The sequence below is a fragment of the Colletotrichum tamarilloi genome (genome assembly GCF_030869305.1).
Source record: "Colletotrichum tamarilloi strain Tom-12 chromosome Unknown Scaffold_296.1, whole genome shotgun sequence".
In the NCBI taxonomy this organism is placed as follows: domain Eukaryota; kingdom Fungi; phylum Ascomycota; class Sordariomycetes; order Glomerellales; family Glomerellaceae; genus Colletotrichum; species Colletotrichum tamarilloi.
The window spans coordinates 1-11,569 of record NW_026849679.1 but is presented as its reverse complement, the minus strand read 5'-3'; the positions used below and the strand labels follow the sequence as shown (position 1 = coordinate 11,569).

Genomic DNA, 11,569 nt, shown 5'->3' with positions numbered 1-11,569 from the left:
CGATCCCAATACGAAGTTCGCGAACATCAGGGATATCCATCGGGCTCAAATCGAAGCGGGTGAAAAGGAGGTTATCACGGCTGAATCCAGCGACTCTGAATGCCCTAGTGAGGCTGGCAGCTGTATTGTAGTGGGTGTGGTTGAGGATCAATAGTTAATAGTAATGAGGAGGTTGGGTTGTGATCCCATCGTTTTTGTGGTGCCAGAAACAGGGGGGTGCCAGGAAGTGGGTATGTTGACTTAATTAGCCGTTGTTAGTTGACGCGGCTTAGGCTAGCGGTGGGCTATTCAAAAGGTCCCAAAGGCCTGACAGCATCATACAATTCTCCCCTCTCTTGGTTACGATCACAATAGGTTCATTCTCCGCTAAACAAGATCGTGCATATGCATGTCGTCTTTCTATCTGACCGTCGTAGCACTCGGTGTGGCGACTGCATATGTATGTGGTTTGAATAGTTCATGCTAGCTGAGACAGTCTCCACAGCGCTGAGGACTTTATCCCGTGCCAAGCAGGTTGATTCAATCTATTAGGTGTGGAAATCAGCTGGATATCCTAATTAGAATTGTGTTGCATTGACGACTTTGCGAATTTTACGGGTGCGAGTAGAAGGCCGTGCCCTATACCATCTTTGTCCATCGTGTTTGCGACTGTAGCCGATAGTTGAGGTCCCACACTTGAGATTGTTTGGTTCTCGTCTTCTCCTAGTCTTTTCATTCTCTTCTTTGCTCTATAATTTGAAGAACGTGATAGGATCAAAAGCCTGAAAATTGGAGGTTATGGTCACTCACGTCGCAATATTTCTTGGCTCAAGGATTCTGACAAGCGTTTATTTCTCAATTCACTAAGCGATCAAGCGATCCTGGTCATCATTAGAAAAGGAACCGACTTGAAATCAAATTTTGCCGTCCACCAACGCTTGCCTATATTGCAGAGTTGCCTGATGTCTTGTGTAGGACCGTACTCTTCTCAGCTTTTTCGTAGTCAAGCATTTGCCTTTAACCCTCTCCTTCTATTGCCGGTGATGGCACCTAGGATGTTTCGCACGTGCACCTGGGCACAGGAGTGATGCTCGGAACCGTCGATGTCATGAGAGTTGTTGCGCCGGGAAGTTCACAGAGCCACCGGGGGGAACCTCCAAGGAACTTTCGGCAGGGACACTACCTATGGTAGTACTGGTGTTGCCTATCAAGGTGGTTGGACTTGCGGCCGTCTCCGAAGGGATCAGAGAAATATTAGTCGTGATAGATGTCGGCCGGATGGTTTTAGGATCTGAGCCTAGCCATGGTGAAGGAACTCTAATGCCATCGGTTTCGGTGCTAGTATAGGAATAAGGGGGTGTTAGTTGAATTTCCGTGGATGGAGTGGGAGATACGGGCCTTTTATGCAGGCGTTTTCCCACTGCCTGCCGAGGCATGGGAGTTTCTGGAGAATGATTCCAGCATCATGGGTTGTCTTCAGGCGAGAGTCCAAAGACGAGCTGTATTCGAAATAATGGCAAAGACTTCGGAAGCGTCCCAGGAGAAAACATGATGACCGTGAATGTTTTTAGTCCACCTGATTTAGCATTTTGTTCTGCTTTATAGTTTGGCATTAGAGACACGCAGCCGGCCGCAGCTTCCAGGGATCATTGGATGGAAGTTCATACGGGTACCCAGCTCACCGTCCTTGCCAAGAATGCTTGTATCTGACATGAATATTTTCTTGAAAAGAAATAGGCCTCGTCCGCGCTACACCACCAATTTTGCCACAGCCTATCAGGTGAATACAGCATGACACGCTCGGAAACACGAAATGAAGAATTACGCTGCGCTTGATCTGAGTGGAGGGCATGAAACATTTCAAGTCCTGTGAGATTTGAAGGTCAGATGCGTCCTCAGATTTATGAGATCTAGTTGATCATTCGATATATTTCTGTTTACTAGTAACTTCGTCAGGCTTCCACAGCACTATTACATCAAACCCGGTAGACATTGGGAGCTCTAGAAAGACGCAGATGTCACTGAAAAAAGAGCACGTTTTCGTATCAAGTGAAAGCGAAAGCGACGTCTTACTTGTGTTGAAGTAAGCTGTGAATAGGTGCGTCCTCGGCTTTTGTGTAGGTGTATTGCTCGTTCTTGGTGTCAGATGCTGAAGCTGGAATGCGAGTTTAGTTTTCGTATTGAATACGAAGAAGGACGGGAAGACAGTGCCAAGGCACACCTGGATATGTACCTACGTTGAGAGGACGGATAACGGAACTCTCGGCCGGGAGCTCTTGCTAAACAATGATCCATTTCGATGATTTTATACGTTTCAGGCCGTGCGCGAGGCAGTAATCCTGACGCCAGATGCCAAGTAAAGACACATAGCTGGATCGAGGAAGATGGAAGTTTGGACAGTTCGCCAAGAGCGCATCTTATGGCGAGATGATTGTATCTGGTTCTCTCCGAGGCGTTGCAAGGCTCCATTGCTGGTGCAAATTTGCAAATAAGAAGAGCAGTGTTCCAGCAGTCAATTTCAAGAGTCGAGAGATAATGTTTCCGATGATGCAAGGTCCTTTCTCAACTTTTCTGCCAAGATCAATCACTTTAGATTTGGAAGCGTTGTCCATACTAGTGACGGGCTTTACAACGTAGCATGCAAGGCTTGAGATTTCGCCTGCAGATATATCAATGGCTCTGTATCTGGCACCTTGTTACTGAAGTCTGATCAGCTGGATTCTGCAATAAGCATAGAAGTAAAACTTAACGCTTTGTTTTAGGAGCTTTTGAAGGAACAAAAACCTCAATCCATGAGAATGGAAAGCCTCTGAGGATGAAATACCTCATCTCATGTAATTGAATTTGAAACTAAGTCGCAAAGAAAAAAGAAGAGAAAAAAAAACACGAACCGATGATTCCGCTTTGGCGACTCCAATTAAGCGGCTATCATTTCCGCCATAGCACCGGACTAACACCTTAAAGTATAAAGTTTCAACTTCGTTATGGAATTCTAGATGTCTTTCTGATTCTGTGCGATCCACCCCGTTCATGCCACCAGCCGTTTGTGACTCCTCAGACATGCATGATTCTAGTATATGTATATCTTCCCCAAATACTTGTGATTCTGCGCCTTAGTCGTTCGGGCATCTTGCACCAAACATCCTTAGACAAGTAGCGGACAAAGCTGACTAGTATTATCATGCTTTTTCTTTTCTACCAAAACCGGATTCAATGATTCTCTACGAGGCTGACACAGTTTCTCGGATCAGAAGTTGATTGTTAAGCAGAGAAATTTACCGAACCACATTGCCTATCCGTAGGGCGTTGGATGACAGGAGATGGCGTAGCTAGTGGAGACGGAAACATCTAGCTTCGTCTGACGAGATTGAACTATAAAACAGACGTCAAGGCGCAATAAAACCTAGGATTAAAAACAGCGCTGTTTAAACCGATTCATCAATTCTGGTGAAGCCTCAGATCTTGCACTATCTTCAGAATTGTTCGAAATGACAGCTCCCAATCCCGACGGTCCTGCTCGACTCATAACGCACTTCACGACCCGGTCAGTAGGAACTCGAGCGAGAACCCGATCCGATCTGGTAATCGCAGCTTACTGACATTTTATGGGGGATACCAGAGACCGCGGCAAACAGATAGCAGGTTGGTCTGAGCTGTGGGATTCCGATGAGAGTGATCTTTGGGACAGAGGCAAGCCGTCGCCGGCTCTCATCGACCTCATCGAATCCAGGGCCGAGGGGATTCCTCGTGCGACTGGCGGACGGCGTCCGAAAGTGCTGGTGCCCGTGAGTGAATCCTACCTGCCCACTGATTCTCGAAACTCATTGACATGAACAGGGCTGCGGAAAGGGCTACGATGTCGTGATGCTCGCGCTGCACGGCTTTGACGTGTACGGCCTGGAAGTCTCGGAAAAGGGTGCAGAGACTGCGCGCAAATATGCCGAGACAGAGCTTCCAGAACCGACGGAGTACAATTTTGGCACTCCTGACAGTGTCCCCGGCACATGGCCTGGTAATATCAAGATTATATCCGGCGACTTCTTTGAGCGGGACTGGGAAGAACATTGCATGGCCAGCGACGAGGATGCTTTTCGGGGCTTCGACTTGATCTACGACTGCACGGTACAGCAAAATCCTTTGATATATTGGCTCAGCTGCATCACTGACATCTGTCTCAGTTTCTCTGTGCCCTACTTCCCGAGATGCGAAAAGATTGGGCGAAACGCATGCACGAACTCTTGTCACCGACTGGCGTTCTCGTGTGCCTCGAGTTTCCGCTCTACAAGGACCTCAATCTCTTAGGACCGCCTTGGGGTCTGAACGGTGTTTACTGGAATTTACTTGCTGAGGGCGGTGATGGAATGATAAAGGAGCCGCTTCTTGAGAATTTGGATAGTAAGGCATCGGCAGGGTCTTTCAAAAGGGTGTCATACTTCAAGCCGCCGCGATCTTACAAGAATGGCAAGGGGACGGATATGGTCAGCGTGTGGGCACGAAAGTAAATAGCAAGTTGAAGGTCTAATAACGAACATACACGAAGATCAATTGTTGTGTCGGACTATCAGCCCAGAGAACAGGGGCCGCAAGATTCCACGGAGTAGGTGAGAGAAGATGAACTTCCCAATCACCAACGACGGGCTGCAGCCAGACAGACACTATCGAAGCTTTTCGTGATAAGCCAGTTGTCAACATATGCACGGCCTCACTTATTCCCATTTACCATAGAGGTAGAAGACAATTGATGTAAGAATTATAAGTTATCTCACACAATGTCGTCATCTGGGCATGAGCTGCTAGCATGTGACATATACTTTGAACGGAAACGAGGCGGACCCTCGTGTGCACAAACCACGCATTGTTCTTCGTGAATCTGCTTGCGTCTTGGGCAATTTGGCGCCGTACTTGCAAGGAAAGCCATTTCTTGATGACGTTTGAAGAAGGGCGATTCACGTGTAGTGAAACCTCTGACTCGGGAAATGGCACGTCGCAAGGCGTTGGATGACATTTTCAGGGCGTTGGACGACACCTCTAGGTGGGGCACTGGAGCTTGGCCCCACAGGACCGCCGGCAACACGGACCGTCATCAATGTAGCATGGCATGCAAGTTGTCAACCTAGTTCACTCCAGGATACCTCGTTGTTTTCACAGAAAGATTACAGTGTATTTCAAGATTGACTGGCTATGATGACAGAGGGTTTCGTTCCATCCAAGCATCGTCCACAAACTTGGTGAGGTAGTTACGAATGCCGTCCGGCAAGATCAAGACAACTCTGACGTCACTACGATTCATCTCCGGCCTCTGCTGCATCAATTTGATGAGCGCAGCCACAGCTGCGCCAGAAGATCCGCCGCAAAGTAACCCCTCCTCTCTGATGAGTCTCCGGGCATACTTGAACGATTCCTCATCTCCCGTCTTGACCCAAACATCGGCAGCAGATTGGTCGAGCACGTCCGGCACAAAGTCGTACCCAATGCCCTCGACCTTATACTCCGCCTTTGCCGAATTCGAGTCGTCAGGCTGAGCCAGCACAGATCCGATTGGGTCGGCACCAACCATCAGAATATCTCCCTTCAGCTTCCGTAGGCCTCTCGAAAGTCCAGTGACTGTGCCACCAGTTCCTGCACCGGCTATAACAATGTCGAGCTTGCCATCGCATTGGGCCCATAACTCCTGGGCAGTGCCAATCTCATGGGCCAGAGGGTTGTTCGGGTTTCCGTACTGGTTGAGAATATGCGAGTTGGGTGTCTCGCTCTTGAGCTTCCGAGCAACGCTGATAATCGAATGGGGCGAATCGATCGGAACGCCTGCGGGGGTTCGAACAATTGTCGCGCCAAGTGCTTTCAGGATCAAGACCTTCTCCTCAGACATCTTCTCCGATATTGTAATAATACATTTGTATCCCTTGACTGCAGCAATGAGAGCAAGAGCGATACCACTTAGAACGCTATCAGTGTCAAGCAGGCCTCTCGAATGGGATGGAGACTCACGTATTGCCGCTGGTAGCTTCAATTAGAGTATCTCCCGGCTTGATTGTTCCCTGATCTTCCGCCTTTTCAATCATTGCCTTCGCAACCCTGTCTTTCACAGAGCCACCGGCATTCTGATACTCCAACTTGGCGAGAATCTCAGCACGAATGCCTTCAGTCTGGGGTAAGTGCTCCAGCCGAACAAGCGGCGTGTTCCCGATGTGGTGAATGACCGAGTCTGTGATAGGGGGAAGAGGTACGGCGGCCATGGTGATGGTTTGGTTCAAGAGCTCCGAGTTGACCGTTGTGAGTAGTGCGCAAATCTCAAGGAAGACGCATGAATGAGGACCTGCTTAAACATGCAGCATCGAAGAAAAGAGGCCCCGATGACAGTCATTCGAGCCGATGAGCGCATTTGTAAGAAGTAGGCCTTGTCAGTAGACCCGAGCCAATGCGTACCCTACCCACTCAAATGGCAGCTCCCGCCGCCCTGTGTCAACGTACGCTTCTCAGTCTGTATACATAGGACAGTCTGCTTCTCAGCCCATGCTATTTCCTTTTGAAACGCTCTCTCGTATCTTAGCATTTCTGCATGTATTTTGTTTTGTTATCGATACTTATTTACCGTAACTTGACTCAAACGCCCAAACAACAATATGACCTCTGAATCTCCCACCAATGGAACTTTTGGCTTTGGTACCGAAGCTGTGCATGCCGGATCACCGCATGATCTGGCAACGGGCGCTCTTTCAGAACCGGCAAGACCCTTAGAAAACTTCCAAGCAAGTCGAATGCTAATAAGCTAGCTCGTCTACTAGATCTATCTATCCACGACCTTTGTCCAGCCGGACGTCGCCCAACCTACCAGCAAATATATCTACTCGCGATCCAACAATCCCAATCGAGAAAGCTTCGAACATGCTTTGGCTAAACTTGAACGTGCCAAGCATGCATTGGCATTTTCGTCGGGACTCGCAGCTACGGCGGCAATCGTCCAGGGCCTAGCATTCAACCGCCACGTCATTTGCAATGCCGACCTGTACGGAGGCACTTACCGCTTCTTAACGAGAGTCGCGAACACGAATTGTGTCACGGTAGACTTCATCCCGTCTCTCGAGAAAGATGTGACCCAATACCTCAAACACAACACCAAATTGATCTGGATTGAGACTCCCAGCAACCCGACTCTTTCTCTGATCGATATTCGGTCAGTCGCGGAGGTGGCTCATGCAAGAGGGATTGTGGTAGTTGTCGACAGCACCTTGCTGTCCCCGTATCTCCAGAACCCGCTGGACCATGGCGCAGATATCGTGCTGCATTCCGTGACTAAGTATATCAACGGGCACAGCGTAAGAATGCCTCCTTCATTGCAAAGACAGCATCGGCATGCCAGATATGTTGTGCATTGCTAACGTTCTGAAGGATGTGTTGATGGGTGCCATTGCGCTAAACTCGGATGATATCAAAGAAAAGCTCAGCTTCATTCTGACATCGGCCGGTAGTGTTCCAAGCCCCTTCGACTGCTGGCTAGCTCATCGTGGCATCAAGACCTTGCATCTCAGAGCCCGTGCTGCGTCAGACAACGCAGCAGCTCTCGCAGCTGTCCTCGAAGACTCCCCCCATGTGTTGTCGGTAAACTACCCAGGCCTCGTCTCGCACCCCCATTACCACATTACGGTCAAGCAACACAGGGGTGGAATGGGAGGTGCCATGATATCCTTCCGGATTCGAGGAGGCGGGGTTTCTGCAGCTCAGTTTTGCAAGCGAACCAAGTATTTCACTCTTGCGGAGAGCTTGGGTGGTGTCGAGAGCCTCTGCGAAATACCTGCGAAAATGACGCATGCTTCTATGCCGCGGGAGGCTAGAGAGGCTGTTGGGGTTTATGATGACTTGATTCGATTGAGTGTCGGTATTGAGGACGTGGAAGACCTCGTTGCAGACCTTCAAGTCGCTCTGGAGGAAGCTGTCCAGGCCGTTGAATCCAACTAAGTACATTAGACCGTACAAATATTGACGTGATGTGATTTGAAACGCAACCCAACATCCCAACCTCATTTGGCAATGCACCAGCAACTCCTACTTGGTACCTATTGCCCAATTTACTTCTTATTTAACATTTTCATCTAGTCCCAAGGTAGGCTCCAAAGCTGGCATTCCGAAGAAAGGATCATTCAAGGTGCAGTTGTCCTCAAGTCTAGGCATGTTCGTTGAAGACATGCAGCTCATCTGCCTGAATTCAGCTAGACACTCTGGAGTCTGCCACAACCACGGAACATTCAATCCATTCACAGAGAACTCATCCAGCGAACCGTCATATAAATCCAATGGAACAGCGGCGGAAGTTGAAGTGGCTGCATGCTGCATATTTTCAAAAGTGAACGGCGCCATGATCGTCGAGTCCGTGGAATTGAGTGAGTCGATCGTGAAATCCATTAACTCGTTTCCGGCAGAGAATGTTGGGGCAAACGATCCCGGTTCTGTGTCCGAGGGTAGGCCGTAACCAGCCTTGAACAACTTCAGATAATCTAGATTGTCTGCTGGCGTCTGATGCCAAGGATCGTCCTCGGAGTCTTGTCCAGATTGTTAGATTTCGCTGCCTGGCTTATCTTCAAAATTCGCGAGAGGGAACAATTCTCACATAGGATGATTCGAGCTTCCCTTCGAATCGAGTCGTCTGTCACAGACTCTCCATTTCTCATCGCAGTCTTGACGTAGTCGCCAAGTTTAGCTGTCAAGGACTCGAACTGCGACGGCATGCTTGATCCGATGGCGTCCGCATCGGGTGATCGTGAGGCGCCGCGTGAAGCACTGAAAGGTTCGATGTTGTTGGCCTCGGCACCGATCAGATACGGCGGCATGGCATTTTGAACGAGTAACGCAACGGCTGGCTCGAGACCCCGACAACCTTTCCAGTCCTTCATTAGAGCACCTTCTCGGTAATGGTCGACAATGTGATCGTTGCGAGCAGACCACTCGGTGAAGGTTTCACCACAAAACCCGCATCGCGACTTCAGCTTCGTAACCTTAGACTTCCAAGCATTCATGGATGGCAGTATCTCGTTGACTTGATGGGCTAAGCGAAGGTGTTGACGCAGATGGTCTTTGCGATAGAAGACGCGGGCGCTTTGCGGCTTCGCCGCACATTCTTGGTACCTGTGCGTCTGGATATGTTCGTTGGCGGGGTTGAATTCACCGCAGAAGGCACAGAGAGCTTCGTCGCCGTTGGGACCGCAGTACCTCGGCCCGTAGGGTGAACAGGTCCATTTCTCGAGAACGAGGTGAAGGGTGCCTTCGTGTCGTGTCCAGTCATATCTGGATCTGAAAGTGTCGGTGCAGAAAGTGCATTGATAGATGTGATCAGCATCGTCTTTGGCCACGTTCAGTGGATTGCGATACTTGTGGTTCTTCCGGCGTCGGCGTCGACGAGTGTCCTGGGCTCGGATGTTTAGGAATGAATCAGAGCCATACGAGTGCGCAGACGAATTGCTGGAGTGACTCTGGTCCGAAGACCCTAGCGAGCTTGATGATCCTACTATGGGAATACTCGGGCCATAACTCCAGCTCGCAGGTGCGGTCCAGTCCTGGAAAGAAGTTGAGTTGAAGTCGGGCACATAGCCAGTGCGTGTAATGGCGTCTGCAATGGCATCCAAGGAGACCGGCTCTTCGTCTGGCGGAGAGTGTCTCCAGCGATCTAAGGGGTTCATGTGACCCCATTCTTGACTCTGAGTGCTTGAAGGATTGTCCCCGAAGGACCATATTGCCAGCGATGACTCGTCGTTGGGCATCGGCGAGTCCTGGGAAGATTTGAGCCCACCGCGACGACGGGCATTGACAAACCAATAAGATATCTGCCTGAGGTTTAATCCCGTACGCTCTTTCAATTCCTCTTTCTCTCGGTCCGAGGGATACGGATGAGCCGAATGAGCGGCAAGCCATTCTTTCAAAACCTTGGTCGAACTTCGCGAGTGTCTGCCGCTATTCTTGCCGTGTTTTCCTGCGTCTGTCTTCGCGCCGGGAACTTTGATCGGGACACTTTGAGCATCCATTTCCTGCGTCTGATACAATGCTCGTTGGGTCAATAGATCGTAAAAGTAACTACCCAACCACGTTTAAACGTCGTTGTTGCTGGAACAATCTGCCTGCTCCGATGAAGCATTCTAGGGGGTAGTCATTAGGGAGAAATAGGTTTGTGCCGCCCTGTTCATGCGGGGTTTTACGCCTAGGGAACCCCAATTCCCAGTGACGTAACACGCTATTACATCCGACCATACTCCAATGCTGGGTCTTTCTAGCAACAATAATAACAATAATATTATTCTACGCTATACCGTCCCTATTAAGGGCAAATGGCGCCCTTTATACTATTTATACTAAGTAATTTAAGATTTATAATATTATATTAAGCGAGCCGCATACCTTCTTATTATACTTTAAACTTATTTACTTTTATAACTTTTTTAAAAAAACAATTCTGAACTAATTATATAAAGTTAGTATACTAATTTTTGATATAAAAATCTAAGAAGTTTTTTATACTTTTTAAAAATAAATAGAATATATATTAATACTTTATTACTTAAATAACTTTAAATCTTAAATTCTAAATATTAATTTAGAAAATATTCTTAAGTAGAATAATTTCTAAAAGTTAATCTTATAACGCTTGGGTCGACGATATTTATAGAATGGAACTCTACATTGGTGGGTAGAAAGTTTCTGTTAGGCCATTCGAGCTCGTGATTTTCTAAATTATTCCTTCTAGTAGGACCTAGCGTAATTAATAAGATTACCTATTTTGCCCTTCATACTATATAACCAATCTCGCTGGGCGGCTTGGAACTATTCTAAGTTATAAAAAAAATGCCACTATAAAATTATCTACTGAATCATTAATTACGAGCTAGAAAACCCCTAATTTACTCTCGACTCTATATAGAAGCCACATCCTACTTAGTATCATATTTAATTATTTTCACCCTGTGATCCCCTTTACAGACCTCCATTCGACACCAAGGGCGCCGACCAAAGTCAAACAAAATAAAGCAACCGAAAGATAGAATACGTAATTCAAGGCATTACTATAAGCCGAGACCACCACTATATGTTCCCAAGTACTCAACCCTACAGGAATAATCAGACCGTAACTAGTCAAGTCGTGCACGTCTAATATTATCACAAAGCGAGCGAGATAAGAATGCAGTTTCGATATAAAAATAGTCTGCGCCCCGGCAACGGCTATAGCTAGACCAATAGCCTAGGCAAGCTAAATAATAGCGAGTACGATTTATAAATCCGAGTCAGAAAAAGTAACTTAGACAGCAACTTAAGGACCTTAAAAGCCAATACCGGTCCCGAATCCTAGCAAAGTTTAATAGAACATATAAGTCCAAGTCTTTAATCCAGTATTTAAAGTAGTTAACAGCACAGTTGTAGGAGGCGTTATGATACTGTTCAAAAGCATGAAAGGGCTATAATATCCGATCAACGTAGTCAGATATCCAACGAGAGGAACCGAGACTATTTAGGGTTAGGGTTAGGGTTAGGGTTAGGGTTAGGGTTAGGGTTAGGGTTAGGGTTAGGGTTAGGGTTAGGGTTAGGGTTAGGGTTAGGGTTAGGGTTAGGG

At 47.8% G+C, this 11,569-nt stretch overlaps 4 protein-coding genes across 4 annotated transcripts; 2 read left to right on the top strand and 2 right to left on the bottom strand.

The window, feature by feature from the left end:
- Positions 1 to 3,467: 3,467 nt before the first annotated feature.
- Positions 3,468 to 4,481, top strand: CTAM01_16983 (thiopurine S-methyltransferase family protein; the record flags this gene model as incomplete). The annotated part of the gene is made up of 4 exons (XM_060532975.1): positions 3,468 to 3,523; positions 3,599 to 3,764; positions 3,817 to 4,101; positions 4,158 to 4,481. The coding sequence occupies 4 exons, from the start codon at positions 3,468 to 3,470 to the stop codon at positions 4,479 to 4,481; spliced, it is 831 nt and encodes a 276-aa protein (XP_060372450.1).
- Positions 4,482 to 5,158: 677 nt separating this feature from the next.
- Positions 5,159 to 6,215, bottom strand: CTAM01_16982 (cystathionine beta-synthase; the record flags this gene model as incomplete). Its single annotated transcript, XM_060532974.1, has 2 exons — positions 5,159 to 5,915; positions 5,968 to 6,215. 2 exons carry the CDS (start codon positions 6,213 to 6,215, stop codon positions 5,159 to 5,161), a joined length of 1,005 nt encoding a protein of 334 aa, XP_060372449.1.
- A 387-nt stretch (positions 6,216 to 6,602) lies between these two features.
- On the top strand, positions 6,603 to 7,935 carry CTAM01_16981 (cysteine-16; the record flags this gene model as incomplete). The annotated part of the gene is made up of 3 exons (XM_060532973.1): positions 6,603 to 6,653; positions 6,765 to 7,295; positions 7,369 to 7,935. 3 exons carry the CDS (start codon positions 6,603 to 6,605, stop codon positions 7,933 to 7,935), a joined length of 1,149 nt encoding a protein of 382 aa, XP_060372448.1.
- A 117-nt stretch (positions 7,936 to 8,052) lies between these two features.
- CTAM01_16980 (uncharacterized protein) lies at positions 8,053 to 9,992 on the bottom strand (the record flags this gene model as incomplete). Its single annotated transcript, XM_060532972.1, has 2 exons — positions 8,053 to 8,516; positions 8,585 to 9,992. The coding sequence occupies 2 exons, from the start codon at positions 9,990 to 9,992 to the stop codon at positions 8,053 to 8,055; spliced, it is 1,872 nt and encodes a 623-aa protein (XP_060372447.1).
- Positions 9,993 to 11,569: the final 1,577 nt, after the last annotated feature.